General features: G+C 36.5%; 1 protein-coding gene across 10 annotated transcripts in view; it reads right to left on the bottom strand.

Annotated features, from left to right (window-relative positions):
* Nucleotides 1-20,418, bottom strand: part of PDE5A (phosphodiesterase 5A) — a 135,616-nt gene that overhangs the window by 30,303 nt on the left and 84,895 nt on the right. For all 10 annotated transcript variants that reach the window (XM_083835964.1, XM_083835962.1, XM_083835966.1 and 7 more), the window contains 7 exons: nt 19,788-19,877; nt 10,568-10,639; nt 9,382-9,471; nt 8,027-8,164; nt 6,782-6,849; nt 4,477-4,585; nt 1,539-1,623 (listed from right to left, as the gene is read on the bottom strand). In XM_083835964.1, the coding sequence (XP_083692090.1) occupies nt 1,539-1,623; nt 4,477-4,585; nt 6,782-6,849; nt 8,027-8,164; nt 9,382-9,471; nt 10,568-10,639; nt 19,788-19,877 (652 nt within the window). The remainder of the gene's footprint in view (nt 1-1,538; nt 1,624-4,476; nt 4,586-6,781; nt 6,850-8,026; nt 8,165-9,381; nt 9,472-10,567; nt 10,640-19,787; nt 19,878-20,418) is intronic.

Raw genomic sequence — 20,418 nt, 5'->3', positions numbered from 1 at the left:
TCGGATTTGAAAAACCCACCTAAAAATGCTGCCTGACTGAAACTTTCAGTTTGAAATTTCACAGAAAAAAAAAGACAAAAACACAACAATAGAAACACTCCACATGAGATCTGATGTAACTTTTATCAGTAGTTAACAGCATAGTGAAGCAAATCTCATTAAAGTTCAACAGTTCAATTTTCATCTTGGTCTTCTAGAGTCTGGTAAAATACAGAAAACAAAGTAATAAATCATTGAGGAGGCTGATATAAGAAGAAATTTCAAAGAACTCTATTTAATAAAGACAATGCTTCTCTTTTTGCTTCAGGAATTAAAAAAGAGCTGTCTTCATGGAAAAAGAATCTTGTATTTACTGTATACATTGATTATGTGGTTTTGCCATAATTCTCAAGCACAATTACGTGAAGACCATTAAAAATACAATCTTGGAACATTTTCTTGACAAATTCTGTAAAGGTGAGGAAGTTGGATTTACACTGCTATCTGGAAATTAATATATTTTATGTTCTGTTTGGTCATGGAACTTACTGATGCCAGCATAGTAGGCTGACACGCATTCTACTCTTCATGGGACAGGGAGGACCTGGTAATCTTCAAAAGCATCATCCTCCTCTTGCCTAAGGTGAATCTGAAATTCATGGAAAGACTTAAAACTCATTAAGCTTATTCCCTGAATCATTGTTAGGACCAGATCCTCAAGACAATTTAGGCATTTATTTCATCTTGGAGGATCCAGACCCTGGCCACCTAAATATTTTCAGGGACCTAAAGATAAATAGGCTTTTAAGTTTCCATAAGGATCTAGGCCTATGTGGGCCTAAGTGACATCAAACTACTTATGAAAATTTTACCACAGGAAACCAGTGGTACTATGGGCATTCTTTAAAAAAGAAGAAAAGTTCAAGAAAAAGCAAAGGAGATGCTGCAGAGGTATTTGTGCTAGGTAGATTTGGGCTTTTAAACTTAGTGTCTTGTAATAGGACTGTAGCCTTCCTATGCAATCTGCTGGTAGAAGCAGGCAACTCTAAAGGGCAATTCATAGCACCAATACTGCATAGCACTTAGCCTTCTCATGTATGAATCTTTCTGTAGCCAAACCTTATTTGCAAAACTGTCACCGTATGCACAGCCCGCTTGCCTTCCCACATGCTATACTTTCAGAGTACTACCACCTCTGTTCCCTAAAAGCCCAGAGCTTATTTACTGATTTACATCTTCTCTTCCTTTCACTGCCTTGTAACAGTGAGAGTGGTATCTGACTCTCTGAAAAGGAAACAGTGAAAATAATTTTACTTATAGAAAACTATCAAATGCATGAAGCTATGAAAATGATGAAATATCACAGGAGAGTTGTAGGTAGCTGGTAACTTGTAAGGCAAGCAATTTACAGGCAAGGTTGCAATGGACTTGTTAGTTGAAAGCATGATAATTAAGGGTCTCTTCCCCTGTGTTTAGATTCCACGTTGCTGAGACTTTACTGTGAAGCACAGAAATATTGCTATGACAAGTACAAAAATACTTTTTGTAAAGATACCTACCTATCACCTTATTCTTTTTCCCATTTTTTATTGGTGTACACAGCAAACTCTTTATGTGTTGATTTACATTTTCTGCACTGTCATTCTGTTAAACAAACAAAAAAAAAAAATACAGTTACAATTTTTAAGACTAATGCTTAGGTGCCTGAAATGAAAATGATGTAGAGCTGGGGCCTACAGCTATTCTTGGTTCACATTTTCCTTCAAAAAGCAGTCATGTCTTCAAAGAGTTTGCACATCTTTGGCTGGATGGTATAATAAACATTACATCTGATACAAGATTTAGCGAATAATAATAATACAGGTAAAGTTGATAATCAGAGTTGCCAGTGACTTGTGTAATTGTGCTAAAAATGTGTTAATTTTGTAATAGGTTCTTTCATTTTGCTTTCATAAAAATGACAATTCTGCACCAAGACAAAGTGTTCGACTTGGTGCAGCTGAAAAGAGATCAGCTGGGCTTTAGGACACCTTTCTATTCTCATCAGGTGAAGAGCTGTGAAAGTAACTGACTTCTTCTATTTCCAGCATATCTTCTTCACTTACAGTATGGCCACAAAGAACAGATGTCATAAAACAGGAGTAGCTACCTAGCATTAAGCTAATTGTGCATTTTGTGACACACAAATTTTTGTAAACCCTTTTGGTTCATTTGAGACACCTTGATTAACCCAGCGATGTTATGAAAGGTCTGGTGGTGGAGACTAAGTTATGATCCAAATAATGACCAGTTTTCTGACTAGGTGAACATACTACAGTCTTCCTAAGACCTTTTATCATTGCTAGGCTGGATGTATTTTTTGCTATCATGCCCCAAGAGAAGGACACTGACTTAATCTAGGAAGTGAGAAGGTGAAAGGGGGGAACAAAACGACAATACACCTACACCAAATATCTGGTGAGCAAATGACCTAGATCTGTTCAGTTGCTCTTGGTCCTGGAATAATACGGCAGTTGCTGAGAAGTAAATGAAGGCCAATCTCTAATTGTATGTGACACAAAAAATGTGTATGCACTAATATTTCAGATCAAAAGTGCTGGGGGGTGGGGGGTGGGGGGTGGATTGTTTGGTTGGCTGTGTGGTTTTTTTTGTTTGTTTGTTTGTTTGTGTTTTGGTTTGTTTGCTTGCTTTTACTGCTGTTGCTTTGTCGTCTTGTCCTGTGCAAGGGATTGAAGATTTTCTGTGCAGGCTAATGCACAAACACTATAATGCTTATAAATGGCAATAGGAAGTATGATTCTTTGAAGAAAAGATGAAGGGATTATATCATGCCAGATACTTTACATGACTCCAGGAACTTAATATTTAGTAGCCCATTATCAACAGGTTAGATGGAACAACTTAAGAGTAGGATTTTGCTGGTTTCTGAACTGCAGGCTGAAAAGATGTACCTGTGAAATAAGCTGTAAAAAAAGGCTAGGAATCAGCATCTCTCCCTGCTAGACCTCTCCAGCAGGGGCAGTTGAGAACCGCCAAGTTAAGTTTGCATGAAAACTGGTTTACGGCTACCTTAAGGAGAACCTGCTGTTTCACGGTAAATTTCAGGTGCGCTGAAACTCCAGCTTGTCTGGATTGGACAAGACCAGTGTACAGTGTTTAAAAATATACTTGTCCCAGTATTAATGAAAAGGAAGGAGACTAAACAAGAATAGGCATAAATGGTTTTAATGAGTGTTGTAGATACTTGAACTTCGTCTCTACTACCCTAACTTTGTTGGTTCAGGAAAAAAACACACAGGCATGGCTGCTGAATCTTAGCATTTGGCTTAAATCCTGTCCTTATAGATAGCCTGAACCTGAGGCAGGCAACATCAGGGCTCTCCTGTGAAGAAACCCATGCTGTTTTTCTGCCTCACATCACTACGTTGGTAGCTGAGGCTGCCAATGCATTTAGAAAGCACAAAGTTCTTTTCATAAAGTGAGTAAGCATGCTGTTGAACGTTCTCCAAAGAAAGAGACAAGCTGGGGTTTTTAGGTTACTAGGTACGCCTGGGATTTCCCACATACCACGGTTTGTCAGCTTTCAAAAGATTTTGCCTCCACCCAGCCTTGATACTGCTCCTACGTAGTGGTGGAGATGCAGCCACTGTGACTGTGTGAAAAACATTATCCAAAATTCCTTCTAGCAGAACTGTTTCTGAACTTTTGGTTGTGTGACACAAAACAAAGAGTTTGATAAAAACCTGCTGATCGTGACAAATCTTATCCCTCCTCTTACTCTCTCTCTGAACCCATCTGGCTAACAGGCCTACCTATATTAAGAAGAGTTTTTTTCAAGTTTCTGCACTGAGAGGAAAACACAGAATTACAATTTTACTTTATGTTGATGACTTTGAACACAACCTGATTGTAATCTGAGTTTTGCAAAGTGACCTTCCCCTCCTAGTTCTCCAGTATCTGTGTTCAGTAGTGCACCACACCACAAGCTCACACTTGATGAAGTGTGAAGCAAAATCTTTCACAGAAAAGTGAAATTGTTCCTTCTCAAAAGCAGCAAAGAACTGGCATAAATATCATTAATCTTTGCCAGAACAAGAAGGGAAAGGAGGGAATGAAACGGAAGGAACTTTTGAGAGCTTCCCAACAATCACAGTAAACTACAGAGAATTGCTGTGAAAACCTCCAGCTGTTCTTCACTTAAATGCTTCCCAGAGAATACACTGCAAGCTCTCCACATCACAGTTTCTATTGACAAATGAATGTTAACCTTTTTAAATAATGGCTATAGGAATACCCTGCTCACTGTGTGAGTATTGTACCATTTCTTCACTGATAAAGAATTTTATAAAGCAAACATTGTACCTTCCTTTGTGTTTGTGGAATTCTAACTGTGGCCATCAAATTAAAAAAAAATACTGAGGGGAAAGCGAGAAAGATTTGAAAGGTAGACAGAAAAAAATCAATTCTGAATTTCAAATGTAAGCTTATTTTACTTACTGTCCAGGGAAATCTTCTATCTTTGCAGACATCTGGGATGTTGAGAGGCTCCATAGTATTCTTGACATACTGAGCGTACATATAATTGATTTTGTTTGTATCACAGTCCCTAAGGGATAAAAATATTATTTTTAGCTGCTTAGTATGACAACAGGACACTTCATTATGCAAAGCAGGTAACAGTAAATATCTTACATGGATAAGGCCAAGAAAGATATAACCAACAGCTATATAATGGAATTGAGTTCAAATTTTGTACCCTAATCCAGTTGCCATCACAAAATGACAGAGTGGATTAATTTATACACTACACCATTTCTTTAGCATTCCAAAATGTTAACACCAAACATCAAATTTAAGAAATAAACAAATCGTTTCCGTTCATGTAGATGAAGGATAAAGAATGAGCAACTGAGTTTGCATTGAAATAAACAACTCTGAAAACAAACTATTCTCAAATCTCACACACTTGAAAAATCAATAGATGAAATTCGCATATTCTTTAGACTGGGTATAGCTGGTAACATTTGTGAATTTCCTACTCCTAACTTTATTTCAGATTTGTTCTAAAAGTAAAAGAACAATCATTTGCATGGGGATTCTGTTCCTGAAAGAGAGGTGTTTTTTTCCAAATTGGGGCAGAAAATACCTTCAATCATCTCCTTTATACAGCCACGATGTATTAATTAAGGGATTTCAATTCTATTGGCCCCCTTTGCTAACATTGGAGAAGGGCATATGTCCTAATAATGCACCTATTCCCAACAAGCTCCTGAACAAGTTCCTCTGACGTTTGACTCGACTTTAGCTATCCTTCTGGTGTAAGTGTATATCCAAAGGATGTTCACCGTGTTTGAGGAAGAGAATTATTCTCTCATTATTTCACCAACTTGGTTATACAAGGCAATACCACATAATTCTGAAAACGAGTCTGATCTGGGTTTAACTCAGGGTCCCTGATTACATAATAAGCCTGAAATTATATTTTGTAACATAATACTTTCCATCTAATCCATGTCATGTTTTTTTGTTTGCCTGAAATTGTGACCTTAAAACAATGCAGAAGTTCTAACTCCAATTGCTGACTCGTAGTACAGTCCTTGGCATATTAACTGTGCTGTCCCATGAACAAAATTCAGATATGCAGCTAAGGTTCCAACATTCCCTTCCTATCAGTTAGGAGAAATAATTTACTGATGACCCATGCAAGCAGTAAATTACATTTTGAGTGCCTTAACTAGTAACCATGAAAGGGATAATGAATAGGAAGGTAAAATCTCTCTCTGCCATTCCCACAGTATAGAAGAGGAAGTAAAGAGTTATTCTGTGATCTTAGTACCATTTTGTACCTCTGAACTTTCTGACTGTATGTTGTCTAGAAATCCTACTACATCTCAATGGTTTTTATTTGCTTAAGCCACACATTTTTAAGTTCATTTTCAAATATATGTAATTAAATTTCATATAAGAAATGTTCACTGAAAAAAAAAAGATCAAAGAGGTATAGAAATTTCCATTTTTCTCTCCTGACACTACATTTGTCATAGTGTTTTAGATACAACTGTCTCTCACTCTTTTGACACTATTTGAAACAACTTCTTGTGATGACAGAAAGGTAATGAAGACGGTAATTTTCAAAACTTAAATACAAAGGTTCAGAGTAAATTTGGAAACTATGTAATCTGAGTATTTTAATACAATTATGTCTACTTCTTTCCATCCTTCCCAGTTGAAATTCTTAGTGGTTTCTTGAACACGACCTAAAAATCTAACTATCAGTCATTATTCTTGATTTCGTTGGTCATGTTCTTTGATCCATCTTTCCTATCTATAAAATAAGAATAATGCTTATCCTTCTTTATAAAGTACTTTACTTTTTTTTTTTTTTGATTAAAATCATATGGTTATACACCGTTTGGTAACTACTAATGTGGTTGTGTCAACTCTACAACATAGTCACCTACATAGATTTCTTACAGACCAGTTCTAGAGCAGCCCATGAAATTAGATTTTTACTTCTCGTGTTTTGCACATTTCCACAGCATAACCTTGAGATGCAACTATGTACTTCGACCTGACAAAATGAAGAGAACAGACCTTGTTCTCCTATTCTGCTCAGAGTGAACTTTTTAAGGCAATTTGTCTATGTACTTTTCAGGGCAAAACCTGTTCCACAGCAGAAATACATGGCACCCAGTGGAAAGGCATGGTACTGTGTCCTTTATTATGAAAACCTATATTAAAAGCATAATTTCTTCAACATTCTCCCATGATGAAAAAAAAACCCTTAAATTCATTGTTTTACCTCTTCAGGTTTTCAGCTGAATCCTCTAATTCTTCAGATTCCATGTGAAACACACTAGAAAATGAATCCTGGAATACCAAGAAGATACTTTAATATATCATTGTGGTTATAAGTTAGAGTAGTAATATTCATTTGAAAAGCTTATGCTCATGGCAATTATCAACACCTATTCTGTAATAAAGACAAGTATAAAATTGTTTAATTTCATTTCACATCTAGCAGCAATGGTACAGATTCCTATGACATAATTATCTTCTTTAAATATCACTGAAGTGTCTTGAATCTCTACTGATCATTCTGAGAAGAAATGCCGGTATTTATAAGCTGTGCCAAATTTACCTGTTAGCACAGAACTTCCATATTTTAACATTCATCCAGTTCCAGACCAGGAGTGCATAATAACTGCTTTGCTTGGGGAGGTGAGGACATCAAAGCCTTTTAAACAGGTTGAGAGATCTCTGTCTTTCTTTTCACATAAGTTTTTTTTATACTTGAGAAGCCTAAACGTAGAGAGAAATTAGATTCTCTCTGTGCTACGCATTCAAACTACAGACTGGAAACTAGGTGCTAGAGTTTGGCTGACTTGCAGGGACTGTGTGAATATCTGAATACATACATTATGTAAATTCCTCTTCCACATTCCTGTGCAAGAATAACTCTCTTAAATACAGGGAAATATTATTGCAACATAACATCCTGCTTCTTGTTCTGCAGCCTATTTTCAATACAAAGGAAATAAAAGTAGGCAGATAGGAAAGGAGTATGTGCTTTGCTTCAGTGAGCCAGGATCTTGGGAGAGGCCACGATTCTCTTCAGATACCTTGTTTAGATACTCCCTGATGAGATATATTCAAGAAATAAAAAGTACAGTCAAAACTGATTCTGCACATCAAGTAAAAGCCACATTGTTTTTCACCCAGCCTTTTCCTTTTTTTTTTTTGTCTTACATCAGTAGCCAATAAAATGAGTTATAAAAAAGTTCTGCATTCAAGATCTATGCCACAGGAGAGAGCTTAGAGCCATAGCTTACCAATAGGTAATGCAAAATGACTGTATAAAATGGCATCCTCGCCTACACAAAGACCTAATCCTCTGAAATCAACACCTGCCCTGACTGGATGCCATAAAAGCAAGGGCAGGGAGGAAGAAGGTTTGAAATGCTACTGAATCAGAATGGAGGGAAGCCAATACCGCTCCCAGGGACTTCCCAGCACTTCTGACTTTTAACCAAGAAAATGTACTCACAGTACAATCTTCATCCACTATGAAGATGGTACACCTCTGCACCTGCATGAAAGATATTATAGTGGCAGCTATCTTCTTCAGAATTACTTCCAAAGACTGTTGCTCTTCAAAAATCAGGCTGGCAAGATCAAGAAGCACCTGGAAAAAAAGTCTTTTGTGAAAATTTGACTGATGGCGATGTAAGCAATAATTACAGTTCCTACTCTTCTCCTCTTCTCTGAATCAAGGAAATCAACACATGTCTGTGACAAAAATTAAGCTTTGGCTGTCATACAGACTGCAAGGCAACAGGAATTATTAGCCAGTTTGGTGGAGAAAATAGATAGCCTAATTAGTTGTCTGATGTTTCCGGTCAGATCAACATTAACAGTTGATCAAATGAAATTTGAGAAGTCCAGACAGCACACAGCAATTTGCCCTTAGGAAACCTAATGGTTTCCTATGGCTCTTGTGTGCATTGTAAAAATATCAACCGTGATATTTAGATTACTGAAGACTTTTGAGCACAACTATTATCTGTTGTAATTCAAACAGAGCTTAACGAACTCATTTGGTGAAAACATCATTTAGGTTCAGGCTGCCATATTTCAAAGCTGCTGTTGAAGGACTTAGCTACTTAGATGTGGTCAAATTATATTCCCTTTTCCCCACAGGAAGCATGGAACCAATTTGAAAAGATTATCCAAATTTGTACCAATTTACAGACACCAATAGTCACTTGGAAACTCAGACCTACCAGAATGCTATTAAAACAACTGCTGCCTAGTTGTTTCTCCAAGAACTTTTCATATCATGTAGGGGAGAGATATTCCACCCATAAAGGCTATGGCGTTAATAACCCATCAGTTACATAGATGGCTATTCTTATTACATTATTAGAGGAATTTATTACATAATTGGAGGAATTACATTCCTCTAGGAAATTTAGTTTCCTGTCTGATCATTATGGAAAATATTGTTAGTGACTATTTATAGTTGTAGGAGACTAAAAGAGCAATCTGTATAACCTCTGCCATGCTGTAGGGATAATTTTACCTGAAATTTCTGGAGTATACGTGCCTCCGGCTGTGTAATACACACAGTGAGCCACAGGATAACTTCAGGCAGTATCAAGTATATTGACATGGAATGAATTTTGGACATGTAGCTTTACTGTTTTCCCCCACACAGCCCACTTTTCACAGCCCGAGCTGAAATCTGCCAAGCTACTTCTCAGTGCAGTTAGAGCTCCACAGTATTAGAGTAATTAAAAATTGCCAAGGAATTGCTACCATAACAGAAATAACAGGAAAAGGTGCAGATTTTAGCTGACCATCATAATTTTTGTATTCTTGGGACAAACCTGTAGATCATACCTGATTACGCCTGTTTTCAAGCAAAGATGTTTCATACAATTGAGCATTATGAAGAACAATTCCACAAAATGCCAAATATGCAGCAAAATCCTGAAGACAAATAAACATAAGCATCTGATGAAGATAACGTCTCACAGCATCTTAACTCTGTTCAAAGATAAGCTCCTACTTTTTTTTTCCACTTTGAAATCTTAATTGATATTTAAAGCTATTTTTGGCATTCACATTCCTTTTTTTTTTCCTCCAGTTACTCATAATTTGTTATTTCCTCAAGAATCTCTTCTCTCTTTTTAAACTAACTATCTTTCCAGTTTATCCTGGTACAAGTAGGATTGGGGTAAGAAGCAGCACAGAGGAATCAACTCGTCTTGCAATAATGCAGATTTTACCTAGAAAAACTTGGTGCAGACAATCAGCCTCTGTTATGTTGGGAAGTGGAAATAAAATTCTGCTAACATAGCGGAACCACAATTTTTTTCCTTATTTGAATGGGATTACTTCTTATATCCCACAAATACTCAGTATGCATTTTGTTTTAAAGGGGAAAGTTTTCAAAGGGGAACATTACATTCTGGTATTTACTTATTTATTTTTACTGCTGAAAATTCAGTCAACTTCTTCAGCCTTTGTGCAGCCTCTTTTGCTCTACAAATCTAGATGTGAAATCTGGAAATGTCTGGAAAGCAACTCCATTGGGAGAATTAGGAATCAAGGTGCTGTCTGCTCTACTGATTATCTCATGTATTATTTATAATTTACCCATGGCCTTTTCTCTTCCTCTAATTGCTGTATTAAGAAGTGATGCAATATTTAGAAAATAATCACTATGTAAATTTTAATACTCAAAATATGTATTGTCAGAGATGCCAAGAGACCTATAATCACTTCATAAAAATGATGTCTATTATAAGCTATGGAACTGTCCTACAGTGCATCTCTGTAGAGTAAACCTGTATTTGACATGTATGAGAGATACCATTCTGAAAAGAGAAATTAAACTATGTCACATCCATATTTCTCGTGGCTCTATAAGGAAAGAATTTTGCAATATTACCAGGAATTCTTACTTTTTCAGTGATTAATTTTTAGTAACTTTAAGATGTCTGATCAGTGTGAAAAGCAATAGCATATATAACCCCTGATCCCCTATGAAAACAGAACAGACAGAAATGTCCAGCTTCTATACCTTTTCGTCTTGTTCAGTGAAAGTCCCACCAGTTCCCGATTTCTTATTGATTGCTTGAGCCACACCAACAACCTAGTGCATTCAAAAGGGAATAATTAGATCATTTTTAAGGAATCTGTCATTGGACTTTATTCCCAGACATATGAAAAAATAAATGATTGTTTTACAGCTAAAGAAGCTAAGCCAAGGGTAAAACATCATTCACAGGACATCTGTGACAGACCTAAGAAACAAATCTATATGCCTTGAACAACATTAAAGACTTTTCCTTGGGTAGTTCTTTCTGCTTCTGGCACATGGCTTAAATCCTTAGATTTCAAATGCACTATGTATTAGGAATAGCAGCTAACTGGCTTCATAAATTAAGGCTGCTCACATAAATCAGAGCATAGATAGTAACAAAGAGTATTTACATGAACTATAAAAAGATCTGCTACACTTTATGAAATAATTATAAAGACACTGACAGACCAGCTCTATTTACTTGCTTGTTGGCTTGTCTGCTTTGGGATTTGAGTGTAAAAAAATGGAATCTGGCAAGATTACACACCTAGTTTTATTCTTATAAAGTCCTGTCTACGTTGTGTTAAGCTTTGAGATGATGCTTTTTTTAGTGTAGAAATAGTCTGTGATAAAATTTGATTTCAGGTTTCTGGACATAATTACATGAATTGGGAGATTAAAATATGATTTCTTACGGAACAGAAAACAGTCCCATAGAGATGATTGAGCTACTGGTGCTTTTCCAACTTTCTACACAGAAAAGAATTAGCCAGGAAATGTGATTTTGCAATAAAAGATGTTGGTTTAGATTTAAAAGAAACGTAAAATGAATGTGAGAGTACAACACAGCTGAAGAACGATGCTTTTGTTACTGCCAGTCTTTGCAGAGTTCAATTCTGCATGCTGGTGAGAGCCTCCCAGCAAACCAATCTGCCTGGCAAACAGCAAAATTACTTATAAAGATAAAAATGAAATTCAGATTTTTGTTTAGTATTGATTTGTTTCTAACGTAGGCTCCAACTCTGCTATTTTCAGAGAAATGAAACTGTATGGCTGCTTTGGATTTGCTCTTACATAGTCAACATAGATGTCTTAGTGGTAATTTGGGTCTGTTTTTCAGAGACCAGGGGAAACAAGAGAATTTCAAGAGACTTTCATGTGAGTCTGTATGAAGAGAGGGAGCATTTAGTCAAAAAAAAAAAAAATAACTCACTGGGATAGTATTTCTCTAGATTCCTTACTGCAGTTATTTAATCTGTTTGCTGGCAGCGACCATTCTGTCCTGTAAGCTAGTTTAAACTTTTTCATGGATCCTACACTTACCCTTTTACTTCCATATAAGTATCCTTCTGAATCACGTTAACCATGCCACTTCACAGCACACTAAAACTGGAAGGCACTCAGAAGTGAAACAGAGGATAAGCACCAGAGCAAGAGGCAGGAGACGTAGGCTGGAAACTGGGAAGAGCTAGAAGTCACTCACTAAAACCCTGCACTTCATTACAATTAACATGGTTACATCTATTTAAATGGCTGAGTCTCCTCTTCTGTTAAGGCCAGTAAATCTACAGTGCAGTAAACTCTGAGGTTAGAATTTACTAGAACAGATGAAGCCAAGTACAGTAACATGAGTGGGTACGTGGTAAGAAGCCATAAAGTATATACAAAGCTTTTGATTCTTTTCAGACATTTTTGTCAGATCTCAAGTAAATGATTGACAAAACAAAAGAATTTGCTTTGTTTGAAATCTAAGTAGTATAAGACCATTACAAGTTGTTAATGACAGCATTTTTTCATCTTGCTTTTTTTGATAAACAATATCAGAAGAAAACTGTGTGGTGTGCATGTTTAAAAAACTGTACTTGGCTGTTAATCATTTCAACATATAACTGCTAAACTGAAGGAGAGGATACAGTTATGTTTTTGTAATGGAAAAGACAACAATTTGCCATCTCTCACACCAGCATTCCCAAAATACTGATGTTACAAGGTCAGTGTTCTGCAGCATGAATCAGTGCCAACTGTGGGCTCAAAAATGTCCATCTGAAATAAAGCTCAGCTGTCAAGTCCATTCCATACAACCCAGTTCTTCCCACAGTTCACTTCTCCTTGACTTCAGGGAAAACTTCTTACCTAGTGAACATTCTCACTATACTAACAATATACCTGCCATATATACTTCTAAAGCAGACTTTGAATAGTAAGGAAATCCTTTAATAATCATATATGCTTTTACGGTAACCCGCACCTGAAAAGACTAATGATTAGACCTTTTCCCACACCACTGTCTTTTTGGGGGTTCTCATTTTTTTATTTTTATTTTTTTCCAGCTTTGGTCCAGCACGGGCGAAGACAATTATGATGAGTTCAGAGGCATCATTACGGAGTTTAAGAATTAAGAGGTGAGTACTTTTATTGTGCATAAACACCTCTGCCAATGAAAGGAAGGCCTGTGGTGCTTAAAAAAGCTAAAAAACAGTATAAGTACCATACCAATACAGCAAAAAGACTATTTAGCCTTGCAGGTTACTCATACATTAAAAAAAAGGCATGTGCATCAATGGAAATGGTCATTTTTGTATCTTTATTAAGGTCTTCCAATAAAAGCTTTTAATAGAGGGGGGGAAGGAGTAATGAGGAGAGTAAACCTGCTAAAAAAATCCTGCTTGTCTTGATGATGATAAAAATTTTATGCAGATGACAAACTGCATAAAACACTTCTTTTTTATAAAAAAAACAGTTGACAAAATATTTTCCATTGTTCAGTGACATCCTAAGCTTTGAAAGAGACTTTTGTAGTATGTGTCATTTTTCATATAAAGTTATCAGTTTTAAAGATTAAGCTGGTCCAGATTCTGGACTTATTCTGATTTATATCAGTACAAATTCAAGTAAACTTCACTAAGATGTGTATTAGTTAGACACTGGAGTCTTGCCTGCAAGCAGGTAATTAGGAGGAGATGTAAAAACTCATGAGGGTTTGTTCCTGTTACTAATGTAATTATGTAATTAGGACAAAACTTAATCATGTGAAAGCATTTTAGGCCATGGAGAACACAGGCTTGCATTTTTGGTTTTCACACTGTTAGGATTCACTAAAATTAATTTTTTTTTAAACTTGCTATAAACAAATCTGAAAAGACAATAGGCCTGATCCCTCCATCTGGGAGTTACGTTCACACCAGCACAGATTTTGAATCAAAGGTGACTGTAACTACTATGAGCTCAGCTATGCAGAAAACTTACTCATATAACAGCTATATTAAAGTGTGAAATCTTTATGGCAATAAAGAAGACATGTTACTTCATATCTGAAATAAAACATTCTCTGTAAATCCTGAAGAACACACACAAAAAAAATGACAGCCCACTTGAAGATTCACTGATGAATGCTCTGTTCCAGTCTAACAAAAAGGTATTAAGTTACATAGGCACATTATCTCATCTTTCATTACTTCTTTTACAAGCAGGCACCAAATTAACCTTCTTGAAAGCTGAGTCCTGTAGCACTAAAGCAAAGATACTTTTTACTTGTCACTGTCTTGCTATGCCTACCGAATTATCCTGCATACTTGTTGTTCACCCAAGGCAAAACTACTAGGCCAGAAAGGGGCTAAAACAGCCATGAAAGGGGATAACTGCTAGAGAAAATCATAAGAAAGTACTATGGACTGAAGAAAACCAAGATTAAGGGAGAGTAAACACTGCAGTAATTATTATTTGCTTATATTTAGAGACCTGTAATCTTGTGTCCTAATCCCTAAAGTAACCAGCGAGCTGTCAAGTGCTACAAACTGATGAGCTTTACTCCCAGTCTGACTAGGTTGGTGTTGTATAAACTAGTCACACAGCTCCTAGCAAGAGCCTTCATCTAGGTTTGCTGTATTGGAAGTACAAAAGGGGTGGGCAGAAGCAAACATGCTGTATATAAAGGACCTTAGTCCTCAGTCTAGCCTTCTTTAAAGTCAGTGGAAAAAAATCCCCTTGAATCAGAAACCAAACACTTTGTCATTTTCCATTCAAATGACGTAAGACAGACATACGCCATGAACACAGAAAGCAGCTTTGATGATGGAATAGTTCTCTGTCAATCCCCAAAAAGGAGAAAAAAATAGCCACCAATTACTAAGTCAGAACCCGTACCTGTTTTACCACCTCAGAACACAGCTCTCCTAACTCTACTCTTGCTGGCAACACAGGCAATCTTCCAGTGCTGCTGCTTGTTCTGTAACCTTTCCTCTCTAGCTCTACCAGTTATCCAGTTTAATAAAACCTGATCACATTACAATGAGAGATTTCTTCTAATTATCAGAGGACATTATTTTCACTCTTTTCTACTGTTAGCTGCCTCCTGCCTCTAAAAGTAACAGGCTACCTGGAGTGTCTCTCAGTAGACGATGACTGAGATATGAGTTTTATCTGTATTGTTTCATGCTACATTTTTTTTGAACATTAGGACTCCAGGCCTAACTCTGTGAAAGCTGTTCCAGCTCTACAGGGAGCTAGTGCCTTTTTTAGTTGGTTCTGACTTTAGCTGATTTAAAAATACCGTTTTGTGTCCTGAGAATAAATAAATAAATAAAAATTATTTTGCTGGCACCTGAAGAAAAATAACATTAAGCCAAAGAATGGTAACAGGGAGAGAAAAACTCAACTTTTATCTCATTTTAAAGATAGAAACATATCCACATGAGAGGACAGACTGAGTAGTTTTAAGCTTACTTTGCTCTCCTGCTTTTGTACATCTTTGAATCAGGCTTATAAAACTATCCTATAGGGACAGACCTCTATTTACAGACTTTCATTTTTAATCAACAAAACTTTCACATCCTCTTCTACCGTTCTTGCCAACAGTAGCCTGTGTGATTCCTAGCAGTCTAGCTACTATAATACGTCTCAGCATTAGTTGAAAATCCTCCAAGCAGCAAATTACTGATCTCCATAATCCTGCAGCAAGACTGCTACTGGAACTGGAGGTAGTTTGTTTCAAGGTAGCTTGGCTATACTGCAGTCACTGTGATGTGTTGTACCTGAAGTTGGCATTGTGGGAAAAAAGAATGTAGTTGGCTAACCATAACATGCCTGGTTATCTTTTATAAAGTTCAACAGGATACTTTGAATGGCTGTTGTAAACAGAATACCACCCTGATGTATGCCGAAAAGCTTCCCAGTGAGAGGTTAGGGCAAATTAAAAAACAACAACAACAAAAAACACAACTAAACAATTGGAATGATCATTGCCAGAACAGAAGATTTGCCTTGCCAATTAGTGGGAAGTTCAATTTTACATACTTCAGGCTCAGAGCCTGGGAGATAGGTCTCGGTTAATTCAACTAGAAGTCCCCACATGAGAAAATCCTACAGATTTTAATAAGATTTAAACCAAAATAGTATTTCATGGAAATTATTTTGCACAGCATAAAGGAAAAAAATATGTATCATTCCTGTACAGCTTCTACTACAGCTATGATGACTCTTCCAGTTAGGAACCATCCCTTCTGCAGATATTCCAAACCAGAGAGCTGTACTGAGCCTTGTATCAGTTCTCAATAACTCCACAAGTTGCTTTAAGCTAATGACTTCCATTCACTATTCAGTTCTGTAAGATTTTTTCTTCAAAATGAGTGTTTGTTTACAAATGTCTACAAAACCACATGGAGAAATTCTTAAGGTGATAATTACTTGCAACAACTTCTATAGTCCTTTTTCTGGGTCTTTGAATCCAAGACCAAGCAAAATCAGGGAAAAGTGCTAGTGCATTTACTCACTTCATTAAGGCTACTATAGAAGGCAAATCAGTAGCATTTAGAGCTTCTGAAAAAAAATCGAAGGTTTAAGGACACATCAAAAATGCTTTTTGACATACATGATGTGAACAGCCACAACCTTAGATCTGCCACTAGTGATAAAACCCTGATTTCTGCATAAACACTATAGCACTAAAACGGTTAGCATTAATAGCTACAGCTAAATCCTGTGACCATCAATATCATTTTTTCTTGTAAAAGAAATAGCCTTGATAGCTGTGGTATGAGCTGGCTAATACTGACTTTTCACTGGATTTTTTTTTGTACTACTGAGGATGATAATTCACTCTGTTTTGAAGGTTTTGAGGTATTCTCTGATACACAGAGTAGGTCTGATTGATGTCTTGATAACTCTACACATTGCATATATTGATGTGAATATGTTTAAAGTTATCTGCTGCTACAGAAGAGAAAATCTTTTAGGATGAAAATGGAGTTTTTGCTATGGCTTCACATTCACCTTCAGACAATTTTAAATACATGGATAGCTTTAGATAATTTGACTTAGAACCCTTTTGTTGTTTGTTTTAAGTAGAGGACAATTCAGATTACTCAAGGCCTGTCTTCCTCACTGTGTTCTTCAATGGTTACAAACAACAAATAATATAGTTCTGCATGACAGAAAGCATCACATGGCAATCTTTTGGCATATAATGGGATGGATGGAATTTGTTTAGTTACTAGACTTTGCACAGCACTGATTTACAGGTGCCAGAACTTTGTTCAAAGCCCCTAAAGCTGCATACAAAGCTCAGTCAGTTTGTATTTGCAGTCTTTCATGGGAAAATGAAAACTCTTTACAAAGCTAGCACTGTACAAGCTTCTATGATCTGATCTTAGATGACATAATCAGCAGAATTTTCTGGATCTGAAATGCAACGTTTCTCTGACATTTCTGTCAGCAAGAATAGGTCGAGTAGGGGACTGAAAAAGAGTCCTGCTATCAAGTGAATGGGATTCCGTTTTTGGTACGCATCTGTGCAGAGGTACTCATTTTCACTATTTTTTTTTTCCCTTTTAAGATTACTATTATTTCCTGAATCCTTTTTATGAGCTCTTCTTTTCATCTATGGAATTTCTTATTAGTAGTTATTTTTAAGTGAGATGTTGGTTTCTCACATGCCTCATGGAAATACAGGAAAATGTGAAAAACATCTACTGGAAAAATCTCCGTACTTCAGCCGGCCCAGAGGATTTAATAATCAGCATGAGATTTTCTTAATCTCAATTACTTATTCTTTTGTTTTAAAAAATAGTACCAATACTAAGCAAACATACAAAAAAGTCACAGTTGCTTCTCATTCTCAGTGTTTATTTTTGGATGTTTTCCAGAATCATCTCTTGACTGTGACTGCTGACATCCTGGGCTAAGGAAGCATTCACTAGCCTCCATATTTCTAGAGGGGCTTTGGGAATTTATTTATTTATCACAGGGAGGAGCCCATATTCTGATTTTTTTTTTCTAAACAGAAAAAGCAGATGGCAAATTAAAGGCTGATTCCCTGACTCCAAAGTCTCTCTAGAAGCATGTCACCAAACTGTTATGGTGAGAGGAACAAAAACCTCCTAGTATAGACTTCAAATTCAGGAAAAAAATAAGTGTTATCCTTTCCTAAAAGGATTTTCTAGTTTAGCCCCTTCAAATTATTGCATACAAGAGTGAGTGTAACAGACTCTTCAAATTTCACGTTGGCTGAAGCTTTCAAAATAAACATGTCCCTGCTTCATTTCCACTTGCTGATGCACTTAGGAGTAGAAACCTAGCTGAAGATACGGCCAATTGCAGGCTTACTCAGCCTGTAAGTCATGGTGTGTTTCACCAACAGACTACAGCTCTTATTCTTTCCCCTACCTACCGCAAAGGCCCAACGAGAAGTTAGCACTTTCGTGTTCCCTGGCTAGCGAGGATCCTGTACTTCGTTTCTGATCCCAATTACATAGAACACAGCATTTTTTCCTATTCAACAAAAAGAAAATGGGATGGTGTGGGTGAAATTTAAAATCTTGCATCAGCCTGACATGGAGCGCTGCTCCACACAGCATCTGATTTGCTCATCAGCTGGCCCAGGGCCAGCAGTGGCTGCTGCCAGCTGGAAATGGGAAGACTTCGAAGTGGGCTTGGGACTAGGAGAGGAAGACTAGAAGCGTTGTCTGCAAGGTAGTGTCAACTCAAGTCAATTTCAAGTTCTGTCCTTGGAAGAATTGAAAGAACATTTTAAACCAAAATTTGCAGTAGGTTAAGAAAGGAAATCCTGGCTGATCGTCTGGATCAGCTACAGTAAGATTCAACAAATGAACTCAGTCAAGAGTTTATGGAAAATGGAAAAGCAAGAAAAAGAACGTATGATATCTTCAAAACAATCTTGGCAGCATTTGGTTTTGGAGTTTGAACTTTCTGGAAGCAAATGATAAACACTCTGAAGAATAAAGGAATTACAGGAGAGAAAGTCTCCATCTTAAAGCTCTGATGCACTCTATAAGGAATCCTACACTGTGCAAGCATCCTAAGAACTGATGGTGTACCTGAAGGCTACTGCAGTCAGGATCAAAAACCAAACAAAATACACACACACACAAAAAAAAAAAACAAATTAAGAAATCCTAACTACCTCCCTAAGTAGAACAGTGGTGCTTGCTTTTTTTTTGATCCCAGTTTTGTGCTTTGTCTTCACTGAATGTACTCTTGAGCTGGTCAATGCTAGAAGACCTAAGTTTGTAATAAGAATTCTCCCTACTGCAATAGTATCAGGGAGGGTATCAGGTAGGAAGGGAGAACTTCTGTGAGAAGTAGCACTGATGGGAACTACATGCAAGAGTTCACATTATTTCATATTTGAAGTAATTTGACTTTACATTACATGACTTATCAATGACTTCTCAAAATCACATCAACGCCATGTGTTTTCAATGCCTGATCTTAAGCACTTAATGTGTTTCTTAATTTATTACTTATGAGCTGAGTTAACAGAATGTAAAAACCTTCTATACAATGATAAAAAATAATTTATGTACTCTCAAGAACATAACCTAGATAAAACCCAAGCTGAAGCACAGTAACTCTTAATTGCAATCTGAGTGTGTGCCGAGATAGACCAATAAACCCGCAGAGAATTTTAATGCTGACAGATACTAGGTACAGGAACCATGAACAGCACTTCTGGAGTTAAATTCATATATTCTACTTCTGCATCTGGGGGTTAAACTCTTCTTGACAATTCCCTTTGGCTTACATTACTGAACTAGATAAGATAAAATTAAAAGTCCAAGCAATCATAAGCACACAGTCTTTTTTTTTTTTTTTAAGATATGGGTTTATGCTGTAAGATAATGACTGACAGCTAATAAAAGTTTAAAGAATTAGCATAGCTGGAAACAGTATTACATGAAGTGAACCCAATACTGCAACTTACCTCTTCCCTATGATTCTTTATTGGCATACAAAGAATACTCTGAGTCTTATACCCCGTGATCTGGTCGACTTCTGCATTGAATCGTGGATCCTGATATAGGAGAAAAAAATAATTAGTTGACTACTTGCTTAAAGACTGTTTCTTTTTCTTCCCTGGTTTAAAGGTTAAAAAAGTACAGTATCTGACTTAGCTAGTAATGGAACCTTTGCTATCTTAGGTAACAGTTAATAATTATATAAAGGTGTTACTGTCAGAGTGGGTTAAAAGGAAAAAAAAAACACAGCAAAACATTTATGTGGAACATGAGTGCCTGTGGATAAATACAACTGACAGAAAGAACAAGAAAACAAACAACTTTAGGAGAAGCCTTTCTTGAGCTTAGACCATCATTATAAAGAATTTATGCATGGAATAACTATCTCCAGTATGGCTTTTATCATCAAAAGGAAATTACAGAAACATACTGAAAGACATATGGCCAAAGAAAAACAAAATTTCATGAAAGTGGTTAATGTTTTTGCTTTTACTCGCTTACGTCTTTTTTTTCAGCTGAATGTTGTTATAAAACTTTAATTCTCACTAAAATATAAATATATGTATAGCTGCTGTTCTTTCTCTGGTAATTGATTTC

Source organism: Anser anser (genome assembly GCF_964211835.1).
Source record: "Anser anser genome assembly, chromosome: 4".
Taxonomy (NCBI): domain Eukaryota; kingdom Metazoa; phylum Chordata; class Aves; order Anseriformes; family Anatidae; genus Anser; species Anser anser.
Note: the sequence above shows the minus strand (reverse complement) of the source record. Positions and strands in the feature narration are given on the sequence as shown.